This window comes from Eptesicus fuscus, chromosome 6, assembly GCF_027574615.1.
Source record: "Eptesicus fuscus isolate TK198812 chromosome 6, DD_ASM_mEF_20220401, whole genome shotgun sequence".
NCBI lineage: Eukaryota > Metazoa > Chordata > Mammalia > Chiroptera > Vespertilionidae > Eptesicus > Eptesicus fuscus.
In genome coordinates this window covers 36,231,627-36,251,387 of record NC_072478.1, presented here as the reverse complement: position 1 = coordinate 36,251,387, position 19,761 = coordinate 36,231,627, and the positions used below count along the sequence as shown (strand labels likewise).

At 53.4% G+C, this 19,761-nt stretch overlaps 1 protein-coding gene across 1 annotated transcript; it reads right to left on the bottom strand.

Moving 5' to 3' along the window:
* Positions 1-16,345: 16,345 nt before the first annotated feature.
* On the bottom strand, positions 16,346-19,206 carry HAND2 (heart and neural crest derivatives expressed 2). The gene is made up of 2 exons (XM_008155240.3): positions 18,578-19,206; positions 16,346-17,259 (listed from the first exon to the last, which is right to left on the bottom strand). The coding sequence occupies exons 1-2, from the start codon at positions 19,130-19,132 to the stop codon at positions 17,161-17,163; spliced, it is 654 nt and encodes a 217-aa protein (XP_008153462.1). The 5' UTR covers positions 19,133-19,206; the 3' UTR covers positions 16,346-17,160.
* Between the last annotated feature and the right edge of the window lie 555 nt (positions 19,207-19,761).

Sequence of the window (19,761 nt, the reverse complement as noted above, 5' to 3'; positions counted from 1 at the left end):
AGTCGGCAGCAGCAGAGGGAGAATTACAAATAGGATTGGATTTAATTAGCTGGTAATGCTCCTCTCATGCCCCCATAATTAAACAGAGATTCTAGTGGCGCTTCAGGGCCCACAAGTGATTATTACAAGCATATTTTACATTTACATTAAAATGCTGTCCCGGGGGTGTAATCCAAGATCTGGCTCCGTTCTTTCGCATTTCGAACCTGAGCGCTGAGGCCAGAGCACTGCTCCCCAGCCATGAAGGCTGGCTTGTGGGGGCTGTTGTTTAGTTTCCGCGGCTGATTTTTAATTTTGTCCGGTTCTGTTTCTGAGGAGTAAGGAAAGACAGCTGATGGCTCTTGAGACCCCTTTGTATTGGCCAAGGTGCCTTTGGCCTCAGCCCCCACTGAGACCTACGCCAAAATTTTTTTTTTAAATAAAAAAAATATTTAGGCTTGAATTTATGCAAAAATCTAGAGCCCCTTTGGTGGTTCCCCATCAAACTCAGAGAGGCACACTCAGCTCCCACAGTGGACCCACTGGCTGCCTGCGGGTAGACTCTGTTTTCCTATAGGAATCCAGAAGCCGGGTTTGGTGACCTCCCAATCTCCTGTCCAGTTCTTTTCTCCTCCATTTTCTCTATCGCTGATCTGCCAATCTCCCTCCCTCTGCCATCCCCTGGGAATCGGAGCTAGTCCCCTAGCAGGGCCAGAACCTCTCTGGCCCAGGGATGTTGCCTGCTGGATGCCATCACCTTGGGAACCCAGAGTGCTAGTTGCCCCCCATTCCAACTCCACCGCCTGACAGTTTCCAGGCTCTCACCAAAGCGCGTGTCCGTGTTGTCACCAGATTCACCAGTGCTTTCGATAAGAGCTGCTTCCCTTTTGGAAACACATTTCCTCTCCCCAAGAGAGAAGACTCTATTCCCCTGGATGGCTTAAACACACACAGCGAAGTTTCTGTGAAAACATTAGCCTCTAATAGCTGCCTTGGAGTCCAGTAAAGACTTTGGGGAAACGGAGATAGGCCTCCCAGATTGTCATTTCTGGGGCTACCTCTTCTCCCGTTGGCCCTCTTCGTCATTTTTTCCTTCAAAACGTTTCTACCACAACCTCCTTTTTATTTATGCCCTTATCTTTCTTAAACAAAGGATCCCTGGACATAACTACCTGAGGAGAGGACCCCCCCCCCCCAACCAGTTTCATTCATTAGTGGCACAAGCTGGCCAGGTACCAGAAGCATCTTTGACTCTTAATATTTCCACTCCATGACGGCAGGGTTAGAACAGGTAAACTCCAAAGACCAATTTCCACTCTTTAATACTTTTTAAGACAAAACTTCTCTCCTGAATGGTTGAATATATATTTTAGTACTGTTCTGTGCCAAGATGCAGAGGAGGACATTCTAAACTTCTGATAGGGCCATCTCCCGGCTGGCTCCTCTCAGAGCTGCCTCCCTCTCTGGGCGCAGAAAGAGCCACTGGGGTGGAGAGCACCAGGGGTCGGTCTCCTGAACACAGCCACCACCAAAGTCCACTTACGGTCACATGATTCATTAGGACCCTTAATCCTCATCTGACCCTGCTGATTCAAGCACCACCAGTGAAACCCCATAAAACCAGCCAAGAGGCTGGCCAACATATGCTTGCATTAATTAGAGTTGTGTGGGCCTTTGGCTTCCAGTCTGATGAACAGCTCCAGGGCTGCAGAGGGCAGAGGGTTTGGGGTCCTTTTCACCTACCAGTGCTCTTTGGTCCTACCAGGGCATCCGTGGAACACCGTGGGTGACCTGAAAACTAACCCCAACACCCTGAGAGAGTGCTTAATCACAGTAACTAAGGCTAAAGCCTGGCAGTAGGTCCCTAAGATGAACAGGCAAGAATCTGTTCAAAGGAGGAAAAGAAAAAGGGAATGAGCAGTGAGCTTTTGTTGTTATTGTTGCACCCAGTATAATTATGAGAGGGAGCAGAGAGAAGCACAAAGAGAAAGAAGAAAAATGTCTGTTTTTAGAACATTATGCTAAGTGAAATAAGCCAGTCAATGAAAGAACAATACCACATGATCTCACTCATTTAGGGATAGTAAAGAACATTATAAAGTGGTGAACAAAAAGATAGATACAGAGACAGTAAAGCATCAAACAGACTTTCAAATTACAGGGGGAAAGTTCGGGAAAGGTGGGGGAGTTTTGAAATCAAACGAAGGACTTGTATGCATGCATATAAGCATAAACAATGAACGCAAAACTCTGGGGGGGGAGGGCATGTGTGGGTGTGGGGTGGGGGGGTAATAGTAAGATATGTACACATATAATACCTCAATAAAAATATATATAAAAAATAAATAAAATTTTATTATTTTTTAAATCTTTATTGTTGAAGGTATATGTATATGTCTGGTATTAATAGAAGGCATAAATACTTAGCAACCCTCTTTATGAACACACACACACACGCGCGCGCGCACACACACACACACACACACACACACACACTGTCATGGCTATAGTTTATCAAGAAGTTGAAAATTCTTCCAAACCATTTACAAGGATAAGGGAAGGCATGCTGGGAGGAGTGTGGGTTTGAGCTAATTTGGCAATGGCAATTCTGGCCAGGTACCAGAAAGTCACAGAACACCTCAGATATCAGGACCGGTTCCATCACTGGCAGCCCCCCCCCCCGCCCCCCAGCCCCCGTGCATGGTAATTTTCCTTCAAGGCTTGTTCTCCACCCACATCTAACCCCTAGATAGAGAATGGTCAGGGTCAGTCACTGTCAGGTGGCAGGACCCCTTAGCCTCTGGGAGGGAGGGGCTGCCCTGATGTAACTGAAGGTGCCACCTGCTCTGTAGAGGGAGCAATCAACTCTGGCTTTATGTCATCTCTTGTTGAAGTATACAGGACAAAATGCCTGGGGTCTGTCAGGTCCACATACACTTACTTAATACACTGCAGAATTTATCTCAGTTGGTATATAATATGTGTGCATTTCCCAATTTCTCCCCCCTCCTTTTATAACTATACAAAATATCTACAGGCTAGAACATGGTAACACCTCTCTTACAATAGTCGGATATTTATTTGTTACTTATCTGGTGCATAATAATTTAGTCTTTTTAAATTTAAGTGTGTGTGTGTAGCGGGGGGGGAGGGGATGTGGGGACACCAAAAATTAGGAATCTAGAATTTAATGACCTCCCTCTTTATGATTGCTTTTCTTCCTTCCCTTCTTCCCTTGTTCTGTACCCTTTAAACTCAGCTACAGAGAAAAGACATCCAGTTTGGAGTTTTAGGGATCCTTTGTTCTGCATGTGCCTTATCATCTTCTTTCAGGATATTTTTAATTATTATCAGAAGGCATCTCACACCCTGACCAGATTGTATTTGGTGTGAGCCTCTTGAAGTTCTTCAAAGCTTCCAGCATCCCCCGCCCAATCCCTCCAGATCAGCAGAACAGATAGATACAAGTACTTTGCATCCTTCTAGATTCAAAGGGATTATATTCCTATTTGCTTTCCCATGCACCAGGAAGCTCTGGAAGGATGTGCAAGAAATAAACAACAACAGGAGAAGCAAATGGACAGAAATTGAAAGACAAACCATTCACATATACATTTCATATATTTTTGAACCATGAGAATGCACCGCCTATTGATTAGAAATTGATATAATCAAGATCTATATGAGAGCTGCTAGATGCTAACTAGTTTAGGCATAACATCACGTGCGGAGGAGGAGGAACTAGAGGACATCTACTGAGAATATGGGATTGGAAATATGTAATAAACTTTCTGTGTTATTCAATGGGTCCTAAGTTGGTAATCTTACTAGAGAATAATGTTTTTATGCAGAAGTATAAAACCATAGGTAAGGCAAAACGCATGCTACTCAAATGCTCTTCTCCCGTTTCCCAGATGGGGCTATTTGTCAGTTTAAAGCCATTTGCTCCTCCAGTTCAGTCAGGTCAGTGGGAACAGACTTCCAAGACTGGCCGAGCCCTCGGCCCTAAGGGGAAAGTCTAAGTGGAACACAACTGAAAAAGAAGGATTGATGTTTCCTAATGGATGTTTGAAAAGGAACAATTTCTTGTACAAGGAAGACAAGGCCCTTCCCTAGAAATGGCCGCCTCTCAGCCCACTCCACCTCCTGGCTGTCTTACCCCTCTCAGGGAGGGGTGAACACTCTGCCCTAGAGTGTCTGCCTTTTTCCTTAGGCTTTAGCCAGGTGCAAAAGGTCTTGTTGGACAAATTTTACTCAGGAAACTTAATGTTTTAAGGCTAAATCAGAGAGAGAGAGAGAGAGAGAGAGAGAGAGAGAGAGAGAGAGAGAGATTAAAAATTCTCTTAGTGATGTTAACTCGGAAACAAAGGAGATGAGAGATCAACTAAGCAGAGAGTTGAACAATAGACTCACTCTGCCCCAGGTTACTGAATGGCCCCTGGATGGAAAAAAAAAAATTAAAAAAAGGCTTTAAGTTAGAACTGCTGAGCTCTTTCAAAAATATGCAAATAAACAACTCCACCCCACTAGGGGACGCAGCTCTTCAGCTCACACTAGTGTTTATGCCTCCTGCAGCTTTTCCTGCTGCATAGTCCCTGCTAGTAAACAAATGAAACCACTCTCATGGCAAAGGTCAAATTGCAAAATGAAAGAGACCGTTAAAACTCTTGTTTAAAGGTATGGTGCATAGAAAACCACACGGGGAATAACCTATGCTCTACCCACTTGTGTTAATAAACAAATCCTCCCCAGAACAAAAAATCAGATCGCCTCTCCCCATGAAAGCAGGTGGTTAGGAGACTTCCAAGGAGGTACTCGGTTATGTTGGAAACGGGGAGAGATTTCAGAAGAGGGAACAGGAGGAAGAACAGGCCAATGTTTTCAAGACTCAAAAAGGTAGATGAGGAAGAAATGGTGGGGCAGGAGGAAAGGGAAAGGGGAAGGGAGTTGAACAGCCCTGGGTTTCCCCAGCTGTTTGCCGAGGCTGGAACATATGGCGGCAGGGTTTTCAAAAAAATGACGAGGGATAGACAGTAAATTATTCCCCCCCCCCCCCCAAGCAATGCCTTCCCCCAAATGAAGATATATCTTTCACAGGGAATGAGTGGAGCTCACTTAGAACCAATTCTCATCTTTTAGTAAAAATAACAGGGTGACTGTGGAAGCCACAGAAGGGGTCAAGGTGTTTGTGCTAAAAAACTCCAACATCGGGCCTGGCCTGGAGTGGGGATATCCAAACGGGTTCTTCATATTTCACGTTTTATAGAGAGTCTTTTTCCCCAAAGGATATACTTTCATTAGGTCATAAATGCACCAACAGATGAGAGGGAAAGAGAGGTGAGTGGTGTGTGTGTGTGTGTGTGTGTGTGTGTGTGTGTGTGTACACACGCACGCGCAAGTGCTGGAACCGAGAAGCCGGTAGGTGGGTTTGGCTGCGGGGGTTGGTGGGGGGGGGAGGGCGTTGGGGGGGACGCGCCTAGGTACTCGTACCCCGGGCAGAGGTCAGGGACCGGCGAGAGGAGGCGGTCCTGGGCGCGGGCGAGGCTTCCTAGGGCTTCTGCTTTGCTTCCTTAGGTTCTATGTCTCCCATGGGTTCCACCGAAGTTCCTAACTGCCCGGAGTCAAAGCATTCACTGTGCCCAAAGGCCGCAAGGAGAAGTGGAGTGGGGTGGGAGAAACGTGTGTTTCCAAGAGGGTTTGTTAAAAATCTAACTCGGGAAGTTTACTAGTTGGGGCCTCAATGCCTAAAGCCTACGTAGCAGTTGGAAAAGGGTTGTCTGTGTCCTTTCACTTCCCCTTGGACCTGGATTCCTGAACCGGAGCGGCTTACCTCCCCCAACCCCCAAGCCGTGCGACTGGGCGCCCTCAGAGGTGCCCCGTTCCAGGCAGGAGCAGCCTTTGCAGACAGAGAATCGCCCTGTCACCGCGAGCCACGTCGGTTTCTTTCCGCGCATTTTTCAAAGCGAGTCGGGGAGTTACGCCACCGGCATCAATTAGCCCCCTGAATCGAGTCCGGGAGATTGTTTAAATCCGCAGCACCGATTCCACACTTAGGGGCCGGTAGCAGTTTTGAAAATACTGTAAAACACCACCCGGATGATATATCGTCTGTCTAGGCCAGATTAGCGGGACACGCGCGCATACTCTCCGTTTAAATCACACCCTGAAACGCGGAGAAAATATTTCAATGGGGATCTACACGCGACAGAGCAAAACTGGAGCAATAATTATTCCCCTCTTTGGATTTCCTGTTTCTACTGCGAGCCTTGGTATCAAGGACGAGTTAGGTAACGTGAGCTAAAAGGCGAGCGGGACGCTGTCGTTTAAACCCAATCACAGTTCGTAGTTCAAGGAAAACTGCCTTTAATTGACACCGTGCGTTAGTCCTCTGCTCCTCTCGCGCTGCCCAGGCAGGGACGCCCCCAGGAGTATTTACTTCCAGGGCTTTTGGAAACAAAACCACGAACCCGGTCGGCTGTGCGAGAGAGCGCTCCAAGATGGACTGCCGGGGAAAGGCTTTTTGACCCCGGTGGAAATCAGTCATATTGACAGACGCCGGGGGAAGGTAAATTACCCCGCGCGCTGACGTTACGCAGAAGCGCGCCCGATGGCGACTCCGCCGCGGCGCCGAGGGGGCCGGAGGCTCCCAGTTCTTTCCCCCTGATTCCTCCAAAGCCCCGCTTCGCTCCTCTAGGGCCTGAAATTTAAACGTGAAGGCGACGGAGAGAGCGGGTTTTTTTTTTTTTTTTAAGTGCTAGAGAGGAAAAGGGCAGGAATAAACAAACAAACAAAAAGTGGAAGGGAAGAGAAATGTGCGCCCTGGCGCGGGCGATCTGGAGGACGAGGGAGAAAACGCGCAGAGTCCGAAGGGGGAAGGAGGGAGGGAAGAGGAAAGGGAGGGAGGGGACCGCGCGGCTCCCGGCTCCCAGGTCCACTACTTGGGAGGTCCCGGCCCCAACCCAGGCCCGGCCAAACGTCCCCCCGGGAGGCTCGCACTCGGGCGGGGTCACAATTACACCTCGGCTCCAGGCAATGACTTAAAAACCGAGTGGCGGGGACTGCAGTCTGGAAGCAAGGCCCTGCGGTCATCAGAGGGGGTCGGGCCCGTGCACAGGAACCTTTTACAAGGCATGTGGGTACAAGGAAAGAAAAAAAAAAATCAAAATAAGCCACTTTCATCCAGCGTGGGCCGTGAAAATAAAAGCTGCCTTTGAGAGGGGGTGAGCGGGAGTTTTGAAATTCAGTGTGTGTTTTACTTGTATATGGTTTAGTGTCCTAGGAGGAAATTGTCAGGGAAATCACTTTTTTTGAGGGGGGGGGGGAGGGCTGCCATAAGGGTACACAGGTTTGTCTCAAATCAGCTTGTGTCCCAGGCCTGCAAGCAACTACCCATATCCGTATAGATCATTATACATCAGGGGGAGAATACTGGCGCGACCTGATTATATTGACATTAAATAGGATCTAGGGGTCCCACCTCCTTTCTTGATAAAACTGAGCCTTTAAAACTGAGTCTGCGGAGAGGGCAGAAGGGAAAGCGTCCAAAGTGTGGCATCCGATTTTGCCAGAGATTGGGCCGGAAGACTTCTCTAAGAGAAACCGGCATGGGTACAAAAAACCCGGGTCAGGGCGCAAAGACAGGCGAAACCCGCCTGGTCTTCACGGAAGGGTCCGAGAGCCGGCCGGGCCCACCAGAAGGAGCAGGCGGCGGCCCCCTGAACTCAGTGGCACGGCTGGGGAGGCGCTCGGTCTTCCCAGACCTAGGGCCTCGGGTCTGCGGTATTGGTAGCTCCTCTTTGGGTTCCCTAGAGGCTCTTCTGTAAGCCCAAAGGAGGCTCTCTAAGCTGCCCTCCCTCACAGGGTGGGTGTGGGAAGTAGGTAGAGGCGGCTGCAAGGATATTTTGATAGAAAAATGGCTTATCTTTACGTTAAAACAAAACTCGCTCTACCCCCCCCCCCCGCCGCCCCCGCCCCCCAGGCCAGTGGGAACACGCCAAGTTCTACAGTTCAGAGGACCGAGCGGGTAGGGATGGGTGGGGTCTAGAAATCGGAACAGAATCTGGGTGCCGAGCGCCTTCCTTTCTGCCTTTCAGCCCTTCTCTCCAGGCCATGCAGCTTCCTGGGAGCGGACTTGGGCACCCTTGGGAGGTGAGGGAAGGAGGGAGAAATCTCCGTAGCTTCCAAGGAGGCAGGGAAGCGAGACATTTGTTTATTTTTTTTAAATAAAGGTTTAAGATAAGTCCAAGAGTTTCTGCAAAGGAGTTTCCAACCTGATGTGTGTCCAGGAATGCGAAACTTTGGACTCAAACTAGCAAATGTTTATTCTGTAGAAAGCTGGATCTCGCTGCGCCCCCGCTCACCTTGGATCTGCCCCAGTCCAGCTTCCTGGCTTTGGGCCGCAGCTGGGACCTCCTCCGCAGCCCGCCCCCTGCCCCCCAGTCGCCTTCCCTGACCAGGCTGGGCCCCTACGGGCGAAGCGATCTCAGCAGACAGCCCCTACCCCCCTCTTGGGCTCGGTGCAGCCCCTCGAAGTTGCCCGGGCGGGCGGGAGGGACGGCGCTCCGCTGGGGAGAACAAGGAAGGTAAGCGGGAGCCAGGCCCGGGTAGTTTGCTTCCGCACCCTGCACCCCATCACCACCACCACCAGCTCTCCCTGCAGGAGTGTTTGGCTGGCCCTAAGGTCCACCCCAACTGCCTGGGGAGCTCCAAGTTGTCCCCAAGTCCCGGACGCCGCGCCCCTACCCACCGGATTGCCTTCGCGGGGGGGCCCCTCGGTGCTGTGTCCACGGCGTGGCTTTGTGGCCGGGCGAACAGGAACCGGCAGGCCCGCCAGGTCTGCGCTCTTAGCAGCCGGGTAGCCCTGCGGGTCGAAGATGCTCTGAGGAGGAGGAAGTGCAGAGAAAAAAAGAAGAGGAAGGGGGGGAAAAAAACAAAACCTAACGTAGCGCACGAAAAACCAACTTTGGGGTTGGACCTTTTCAATTTCACACGAAGCGACCTGGAGTATCTGGAGAAGGTTTTTGAAGACGTTTAGGAGGGAGGGTGAGTTTTCTGCTGAGAAACTCAATCTGCCATACAGTAGCGGCCCCATCTGGGATCTGTCACTGCTGACAGCACCACAGGGCACAGCAGTGATCTTCTGCACAGCCTGCACTCCCCGAAATACCCTCCTTAATCAAAGGATGTCTGCGCGCCCGATCTCAGCGGAACGCGCCGGCGAATTCCAGCCGCGGCCCGCCCCCTCCCCACGGACACAGCCTCGGCCCCTCTCGATTTCCCAGCACATTAATTAAAAGCGGAAAAGGGACGGCAGGCTGATGTCATTGCTCTCAGAAGATCATAAACGTAAGAGTCATCCTGTGAGAATCCCTGAAAATGACTTTAATGAATAATTTCAGAGACAGTTATGGCTTTGGGTGATTACTGAGCGAGAATATGAAAACCAGATTTGCAAAGCAAAGACGATGGTCAGGCGGCCTGGAGGCCACTTTCCCATTAAAACCGCACCAGCGTTCCCTCAGGGCCAAGTTCTAGTTGCAGACTTAGGTTGCATTTTCTCCTTTAAAAATACAAGCAACAAACATCCCCCTCCCCCATACACACACGTGTTTCTGCCTGATCCTACAGACAAAAATGTCAGCTCAAGGCAACAACAGCAATCCACTTTAAACAGACCGCAACCATGCCCTGGCCTCAGTGGCCATTGGCCTCCATCTTTTCACCAAGGAGGCATTCATTTACTGCCATCTTGATTTAGAATGATGTCCTTTTTTTTGGCACCTTCTCAACACTGTACTTGATGAAGGTTGAAAATTTCCTCTGCGGCTAAGTCCACTGTTTGTTCTAAATCCTTTTAGCTGGTGGAGCAGCAAACACGCAGCAGCAAATGATTCTACCCCTCACAGAAGAATCTGCAGGTCTCCCTAACTCTTCAGTTCTTGTTCACTGATAGACCGAAAGGTGGTTTGGTGCTACAACAAGGCATGCTTTTTGGAAACACTCCACCTGGTCACAGGGAAGCATCAGGTTGGGTCTAGTGGGCTCATGATTAGTTGTGCATTAAATATACTATTTGCCAACACTGGATTGTTCACGGGGGGGAGGGCTGGTGAGTACCCTGTTATTCTTTACATTAATGATCTAGCTGCCTGCAAGCCTGATACCTTTGCTTGGATTTCTCTGAGCCCCTGGTCCAGGTTGATTCATTCCAACTAATTCAAGTAAAAGTGGATTTATGCTTCACACAAGCAAGTATTGGGGGCAAAAGCAATGAGGGTGTTTTTGTTGTTGTTAGGGTTGTTCGTTTGTTTTTGCGTGGTCCGAATGATTCAGAAAACTGCCTCTTTGCCTGAGCAGATACCATCATTAAGGAAGATCCTGGAGAAGCCACTTGCCAGCACGGTGAGAAACTTCTTTGTGAGGCTATTGCCTGCCCTTCCCCCCTCTAGAAGCACAGGTTCCTCCTCCTCCAATCAGTAAGGATTCAAGGATTCGGTTGTCCCAAAGCCTCACTCTCTATTCCTGTCCCCTAAAAGACTCGCCACCCCCCCCCCCCCCGCCGCCTGCCCGCAGCTATTTCCTTCACCCTCGGCTGGAGATAGGGGTCGGTGGAAGGGGGAGCCAAACTCTCTCCAATGTGGCATTTTCACTGACTTAAGAGGAAATGATCCTCTTCCGTTCCAGATTACATGAAGACACTTTGGAGTTTGGTGTACTGAGTGCCTTGAAGAATTGAGGAGGGGTGAACATTTGGGAACTTTTCTCAACTGGATTTCCTGTTTATGTTTGATAACCTCGCCCCCCTTCCCCCCCATAGATCTTCCTGTTACTCCGCTCAAATCACAGGCTATGGCTTCTTTTCACTCAAGCTAAATTCACTGTAGCCTCTGACTCAATACTCAGCTTAGACGTTGCAGCCTGTGTGACAATGAATAGCATCTTCTGGATTTGCTTTGAGTCCCTGCATTACCCAATTAAATCAAGTATAGGACTGAGCCTTGTAGAGACTTTAAATAATACAGGCCTTGCCCTCCCCCCCCCCCCCTCCAAAGCCACCCCAAGTCGTCCAGTGTTTCTCTTGGGGTGTAGAAAGCACCCAAGGTGAGAAACCGGCTGCAGTGTGCAGCCTCAGGCTGTGGTTCCCAAATAACCTGGGGGAATTGTTCAACATTGCAGACTTTGGGTCTCCTCCCTGATGTGCTGGATCAGAACTTCCGGTGAAGGTGGAGTGAAATGAGGGCTGCATTTATAATGGTTTCAAGGTCTTTGGGGATTTGGGATAACTACATAGGTGTGGGAAGCTCCAATGTAAAGGGTTCTGGAGTTGGATTCGTCCCAGCGAGGAGGGCAGTGCCCCAGGGTGCCAGCGTTGGCGATGGGGGGGGGGAGGGTCATCCTCCCGTCCAGGAATGACTGGTAGACAAATACACCTCGTGGCTGCGCTGGGCTTTGAGATATATAGTAGGGGACAAAGCTGCCACCACTCAACCTTTCCCTTCCAAGTGTCAGTGACAACTCTGGAGGGGGAAGGGCCAGGGAGGCAGGAGAGGGCAGAGCGCCTCTGCTCCTTAGATCCATCAGGTGTTCATAGCAGGTGCAAAGTCTGGGGCTTGGAGAGAAGTCCCGTTGGGTAATGAGCCCTCCACGCCCCTAGGCAGAAACTCTCATTATGTTGGCCTCAAGGGCTGTCGGGACCAAGCGGGCGCCAGTGCGGGGCGGGGTGGACCCTTAAAAGCAGCCTGGACCCCCAAGAGCCGCCCCCTTCCCCGCCCCCGGTGGCTCGGGCACCTCAGCAATGGCCGCAGCCTTGCAGGAGGGCAGCACCCTGGCACCCGGAGAGCAGACGAACGCCACGGGTCAGGGCCGGATGTGGGAGGCTTTTCCAGGAGGAATGCAGCAGACCAGCGAGCTGGAACATTTAAAGTGGGGGGAGGACAGTAGAAAAGCGAACCGGCCCCGTCTCACCTTAAACAAAGAAAACACAAACCGCTTCAGGGCTAAAAATGCAAACGTAGGAAGTCCCTGGGCGCAGGCGAGCGCGGCGAGTCGCAGCTGCCGGCCTGGCCCGGGGAAGACTTGGCCGCGCGGCCGCCGCTTACACCCAGCTCGGCCGCGATGGCTCCGAGCCGTCTGCCCTGACGTCAGCGCGGCTCGGGCCCCGCCGCGGCCAGATAGGCTGCGCGGCCGGGCGCGGCGCTAATCACTCCCAGATGTCCCTAATAGCGGAGATAAAGACGGACGGAGCGGCCGGGAATAAATTTGTAATCAGGGTTCTACCATCTGATCATCAAAGCGGCCCCAATGCCGGGAGAATTTGAAGAGAATGTGTGTGTCGTGGGGAGGAGGGCGGGGGGGGGGGGGGGGGCGGTCGTGTTTAGGGGAGAGGAGGGGGCGTGCCCCTCGGAGGGGACTGACTTGGCCGGGGTGGAGCGAGCGGCCCGGGAGAGACGTCCAACTTCTGTGCGCGTGTAAGGCGGATACGCAGTGCACGCGAACTTCCGTGGGCCCCGCCGCCGCGGCCGCCGGGCTGTCACAGGCCAACGGGACCGCGGCAGGCAGCTGCTGTGAGCGAAGTGCGCCTTGCGCAGCGGCTGGATGGTCAAGTGGCGAGTTCAGAGCTGTCCGGACCCCGGAAATGTGGGATTCTTTTCCTCTCCTGGAGTTGCCCCCCTTCTCCTCCTCCCCTTTATAAACAGTTAAAAAATAATGTGTCCCCCATCCCCCTTGAGGGTGGCTCCAGGGGCTTTCTCTCTTAGGGATCCGTGGGCTCCGACAGGCCAGGAGTCCTGTGCGTCCCGAAGACTCTGCAGCGCCCCCTCCTCTCACTGAGACCTGGACGTCAGGAGTTGGGTCTCGCGGAGCGAATGGGTTCCCAGGCCAAAAGATCCAGAAAAGACAAGCAGTGCCCAGGTTCTTTCTTCTACGGGCATAGTCACAAGCCTCGCTTCTAGATCACCTCCGGTTGATCCACCACCAGTCCCTTTTCCAAATCCAGGCAGGTGGGTGGAACAGGCGGGCAGGGAGGACGCCTGGCAACTGTGAAAGAGAGCATCGCCAACCGCAGGTGTGGCAGACACGGCGTTTCCTTAAAGCCACATGAATAACAGAAGTTTCCCGCAATTTGCAGACCTGCAGTGCAAATGCAGTCCAGGCTATTGTGCTGTTGTGGTATCCTTTGCCCAGTTTACTGTCCCCTACACACACACACACACACACACACACACACACACACACACCTCAATCCCCCACAAGGGGCTCCGTTCTCTCTTCAAAGGTAATCTCAGAAGCAGCTCACGGGGCCCCTCTCTGATCCCTGTGGCTTTGCTCACTCTTACCCTCAGCACCCCTTCTTGCAAAATATGTGTGCACACAACACACTCACACTCCTGGTACCTTAACACCTGGGTGAGATACCAGCTTTGCGACCCTCACCACCCCAGGGCACAGCCACTGAGGCATAGGTGAGCGGAAGGGATGGAGCCACCCCCAAGTCTCACACATTTGCTTTCCTAGGGCCTGGGAGGCTGCCAGGCCACTACTGCACCCCCCTTACTGTAGAGTTGACCAGGCTGCCTGGTCCTGCCACACCTGAGGAGGGCAGCCTGGGCCCACCCTTCCTAGATGCCAGACCTACTGGCTATTCCACTTGGAGGCTGGAACTTCCCATTGGTCCCCAGAGAAGCCGGCCCCCCCACACCCCCCAATTTAGAAGGCAAGAAGAATCCCAGGTGATCTTGCTGTCACCTTCATGTCTCTACCTGAAAAAGCTCTTAAAGCTGCCGTCACTGTCTTCACTGGGGCAAAAGTCCTGGAAAACTGAGATTGGGAGCAGGGAGTGTGTTGAGGTCCCACTCTGTTATATGTTTTCCAAATTACTTCTCAAGAAGTTGAGAATGGGTTTGTAGGAAGAAACACACACACACACACACACACACACACACACACACACACACAGCAGCCAGGCCAGAGCCACGCTGGTGCTCCAGGGTTATCAGGCGCTGGGACTGCGTGGCGGTCTGGGGCCGAACCCTGACAGCCAGATCTACCATCAATTTACCTTCCGCCGCCCCAGCTTCCCATTTAGCTTTTAACGTCAAATCCTGCATTTTTGTCGGCTCCGGCCTGTCTAGAGAGCTTGTGATTTCGCTGCAGGAGTGATTGCTTTTAACAAAATGGCAGCAACCACATTATCCGAGCAATTAAAACAGAGACCTTTTAGCCGTTCCACCAGGCAGGAGCTTGGAAACTTTTTTTTTTTTTTTTTTAAAGAAAAGGAGTTAAAGAGATAGAAATGTGTTGAGGAGAAAAGCATGGAAGCGCTCAAGAAAGGATGACGCGGCACACCGGGGTCCCTTTCCTGGGACCTGACAACGTGGGGCAGGGATGTTGGGAGGCTGGAGTGACGGACAATCTGAGTGTCTTGCCTGCGGGGGAGTGTCCGGCCAGTTAGGGTGTGCATCCGGTCAGGGGTTTTGGGTCCCCCCGGGATGTCGGTTCTGCTGGATGTCTGGCTTTGGGGTTCCTGGAGGGTCGGAACGTCGAGGTGGTTGAGGTGTGGGGTCTGGTGCTGCTGGGCCCGAGGCAGCGGCGCGGCAGGCAGGAGCGAGCAGGCGGGCCGCGCCTGGCCCAGGCCAGACAAAGACCCGTTTCTGGAGAGCGGGCTTACAAGCTTGTGCAGTGGGGGGCTGCCCCGTGAGCGCTGGCGCTGCCAGGGTCTCCTGGTTCTCCTCCGCGGGCGTCTCACAAGCCAGAAGAAGTGTCCAGCCAGCAGAAATGCGTTCAAGGCCCAGGTGGCGAAGGAGACCGGCTGCCCAGGCGCAGGCACGCAGGCGATGGTGAAGATGACTTCTCTCCGGCTCCCGTTTTGAAAACCTCGCCGCGCTCTCCACTGCCTTGGTAGACGCCTTCCACCGACCCCCTAGGATCTGGTTGGTGTCTTTCTCTTGAAGGGATAAAAGTAAAGACGCGAAAGGCGGCGGGAAGCAGGAGAGGGAGGGAGCCGCTCGGTCAAACGGACAGGGATCCCGGGAGTAATAGACAATAAGGGCGCGCCTCCCTCCGCCCCCCCCCCCCCCCCCAGTGCTATAAACAAAGGCAAGTGTCTGTAAACACAGCCCCGCGCCCACCGCGGCGGCCCAGCGCCGGCTGACCCGAGGGGAGAAAGTTCAGATCGCTTTGGCCGAGTTGTTCTAACCCCTCGCCCTCGCGCCGTCAGCTGCCCGCGGGAGAGACCCGCGGAGGCGCTCGCCGCCGCGCCCCGCACTGGCGAATCCGCCCGCTGCCGGCGGCGGGCTCCGCGTGGGCACCGGCCGGGCGTGGGAACCGCCGGGAGACCCGGGGCGCGTCTGTGCCCGAAGCCGAGGTGCGAACACCGCCCCGAGGATGGGTTCCAAGATGGAAAGCCTCTGGCGAGCCTCCCTAACACCAGATTTATATAAGTGGCGTTTCATGAAACAAACCACTTTTTAATACGTTTCACCTTTCTTCCCCCCCCACCCCCCCCTTCGCTCCTGAATCCCTCCCCTCCCTCCCCCTCCCAGGCCTGCCGAGTCCTTTTAGGCACACCAGCCTCTCTGGTTCCTAAAGCAGAGATTCGGGATCTAGCCAAGCCCACGGGCAAAGGAGGCCTCAGGGACTTCCTTCCGGGTCGTGCTGGGACTTGGGGAGACCAAACCTCGGACAACGTGGGGGAGAAGGGGCTGGTAGTCCGGAGAGGGAGCCGCTCGCTGGGCAGACACCGCGCAGTTAATATTGAATTCCCTGTAGCTCGTTGTAAATCTAGCCCTCACTACGCACCCCTTTTGGTCGTGCTGGAGATTTCTTTCTTGATGTTACCTAAGTTCCTGATCACGGACTCCCTCTCCCCCCGCCCCCCAAGGCCCTCCCTCTCCCTGGCCAGCTCAGATGAGAATACACTCCCCCCCCCCGCCCCCTCCATACCACGCAAAACCTCCGCTTTTTCTCTTTCTCTTTCTCTCTCTTTTTTTTCTTTCTTAGATGAAAGCCCTATATTTTGAATGAAAGGCTTTAACGCCTGGGATTCTCCTCAAACCGCGTCCACTGAAAACGCGATCCCCACACCAAAACCGAAGGCCCCCCCCCCGCCCCCCCACCGAATGGCTTCTGGTTGATTTCAGGAACACAAGGACCTCTTTCCACTTTCTGGGGGAACCACAGACCTTTCTCCAGCCCAGACCCTCCTCCTACAGGCCACTCAGCGTTCTCCGCCAGGTTGGGGGGTGGGGTGGGGACAGAGCTCAGGCACTTTGGCAGGATTTCATCAAGGACCCTCTCGTGAAGGAACCTCCATGCCCTGGGGAGGGGGATGCTCCCGTTAATGATGGGTCGAAACCACTGACTCTTTCAAATAAAGTTAGAGGCAATCATAATTTAGTTTACTTCTGAATATTTTAAATATTATGAAAACAAATATAACAGTTTTGTTTTCAAAACTCTTTTGAGGTATCAACTATTAAAAGATTGGGGGTTTTGTAAAAAAAAACACACAGTGGTTTATTGAATACTTACAACGTTTACACCTTCAATATTAATTAAATTCCACTTAGTTTTAGAGGACGGAAGTGCACAAAACAAGTAGCTCTTGGAAACATCTTGGAATAGGGAGCAACCACGGGTGAAACGAGACAGCACTAGATACCGACCCCAACGGAAATGTTAGCGGCCCCGTTTTCTGCTTTGAAATAAAGCTTTATAATCCCCAGGAATATTTATATCCAAAGGCCAAGTATTAAAGATACACTTCACATACACACCAAGGTCCGCTGTCTTTTATCTGGAAGCGGTTGGGCAGGCGGGAAGGGGGCCACGCTGGTGTTTATACAGCCAGGAGGGAACATTCAAACACAGAGAATCTACGAGAGACGACGGGATCCCTTACCACGCGGGAGTGTCCTCTTCATATTAAAATCTGGAATGCTTTTCTTCAAATATCCACTATTTTTTGGAGGGGGAGGTGGGGAGCGGATGCCTCATAGGGGGGCAAAGAGTGGGGAGGCAAATTGCACATAAATAAACCGGATGATTCCAAATGCAAGTAGTCCTCGGAGCGGAGCACGGAGAGCTGGCCCCGAGTCCTGGGTCTGCATCTGGCTCCTGGGCCCCAGCTCCCTCGCGCTCTCCTCCTCCTCCTCCTCCTCCTCCTTCTCCTCCTCCTCCTCCTCCTCACTGCTTGAGTTCCAGGGCCCAGACGTGCTGCGGCCAGCCTGTCCGGCCTTTGGTTTTCTTGTCGTTGCTGCTCACTGTGCTTTTCAAGATTTCGTTCTGGACAGAGGGGAGGCGAGGGGGAGAAAAGAAGTGGAAAGAGAAATTGAGACAGGAGACCTGGTTCCACATCACCCCCCATGCTCCCTGGGCTCAGAGAGACAGTGAGACCCAGGAAGAGATGGGAAGTAAGATGGTTTTAAGTCCTAGTCCCTGCACAAGAGCTAGGAAGACTGGCGCTGCCCTAGCTACCGCCCAGGCCTCCAAGCGCCAGCAGCAATACTCAACTACTGAATCCGCACATTTATAAACAACAACCCGTTTGCAAGTCGCTTATGGAGGAGCTGGGGGCCCTTAGCGGGGCTTGGCTAAATATGGTTTCCCTGTCTTCAACTGCAATCCCAGATCCGTGCTCTCAGGAAGATGGGGAGAAGTTCCCTCACCCTGGCTTGGGCCTGTGGGCCAGAGGTTTTCTAGCCCCCCGCTCAGCTGTGCCTCTCCTCCAGGCCTCTGAAATCCCTGGTTATCCTATAGGTCACTCCTTTATGCAGCAACTAGAGCGCCACGGGCCCCAAAGAAGAAACGCTCTATTTTCCAGGCCCTTTCTGAACACTACCACCCTAAGGGCACTTGGTAGGAACTTGAGAAAATTAACTTTCAGTTATAATTTTGTGTTACTGTTAACAACAATAACAATGATCAGAGTAATATTTACTATTTGTTTTAAAATGTGCAGGGCAATGCAAATAAAACAAGAAATACCCATGCAATGTAGTCATCTGATCAATTACGTTTTAACCTCATCTCGGAAGAGAAACTGGAGCTGCATTTTGAAGTTAAAAGTACTTATTGTATGTTTACCTTGACATCTTCCGGAGCACAGTAAGAACGACCATAAAACTCTCTTAGAATCAGTGGCATCCTCCTTCTCAGGAGGTGGAAATGGAATCAATAGTGAAATAATTGGAATTGAGAGTTTTGGGGCGACCTTTTTTTTTTCTTTTAAATATCTGAAAGCACCGGATTGGAGGCCAAATGAAGATTCTTCTAAAGGACACGAAATGAGGGGTCTGGGCCAGGGCGATCGGAAGATCAATCGCGACCCTGAGTCTGCGAGGTCGGTGCTAAGTGCTGGGGGGAGCAACGATAACCTGGAGGGAAGATCACCAGCGCCAAGCACCCCTCTTAACCTCCTCCTCGGGCTGACACCCTCCCCCACCTCTGCCTCTTTGGGAAACCAGCCCAGTGCAAACAACCTAGGCTCAGGACGCAGCCGAAGAAAGCGGGATGCCATTGCTCAGCCCATTTGGAAAGAGACCGGGTGCACCGGTTCCCCGGAAACCCGCACCCTCACTGCCCCCTGTCCCCTGGTACTAACCAGCTCCTTCTTCCTCTTCTCTTCTTTCACGTCTGTCTTCTTGATCTCCGCCTTGAAGGCCTCCGCCTCGCCGTTCTGGTCGTCCTTGGCCAGCAGGTCCATGAGGTAGGCGATGTAGCTGGTGGCCAGGCGCAGCGTCTTGATCTTGGAGAGCTTGGTGTCCGCGGGCACGTTGGGGATACACTCGCGCAGTTCGGCGAAGGCGCTGTTGATGCTCTGAGTCCTGCGCCGCTCCTTGCGGTTGGCGGTGCCCCGGCGCTTCACCGGGCGCGGCCCCCCCAGGCCCGGGGGCCCGGCGCCCGGCGGTACCCCCCCGTAATGGGAGTGGTCCAGGCCGGCGGCACCGCTGGCATACTCCGGGCTGTAGGACAGGGCCATGCTGTAGTCGGGGGGCGACATCTCGGGGTGGCCGATGAGCCAGCCGTGGAAGTAGGGGTTCTCCTCGTGGCTGCAGCGGCTGGCGGCGGCGGCGGCGGCGGCGGCGGCGGCAGCGGCGAACGGATAGCCTTCATGGTGCACCACCGGGTGGTGGGGGAAGCCCCCTACCAGACTCATCTCGCCCTCCGCGCCCCTCCACGCGCCCCAGCGTGCGCGCAGCCCCGCTGCGCCCTCGACCCGGGCCCCTGCTTCGGCGCTTGGCGGCCTCCCCCACCCCCCACCCCCCAACCCCCGGGCGCCCGGGCCGGCCCGGCAGCCGCAGAGGGGGGTGCTGCAGCCCGGGCCCCGGCCCCCCGCCTGGCCGGCCGGGCCCGCCTCAGCAGCGCTGCGGCCGCCGGCTCCCCATGGGGCGCGGCGAGCTGGTCCCGGCACCGTGCGCCCTTGGCCGCCGCCGCCGCCGCCGCCGGCTCCCGCCTTGCTCCGCGGCCCGCGCGGCCGCTCCTGCTTCCCGAGCTGCCGCGGAGACGCCGAATCTTCCGGTGCTCATGCAAAAGTGCCCGGGCTCCCGCGAGGCTGCTCCGCGGAGTCGCCGGGCTCCGCGCCCCGGCCGCGCTCCTGGCACCGAAGTTGACGTGGAGTCCGGGGACGAGTCCGAGCCGCCGTTGGAGGAGCCGGCCCGGCTCTGCAGGGAGGCGGCGGGGTCGACTGCTCAGTGCGAAGCTACCTCCGTGCGACCCTCCCCTTCCCGCCCCTTCCCCTCCCCCCACCAGCCGGATCTGGGTTCTTGGGCGCTTATTGTTTTAATG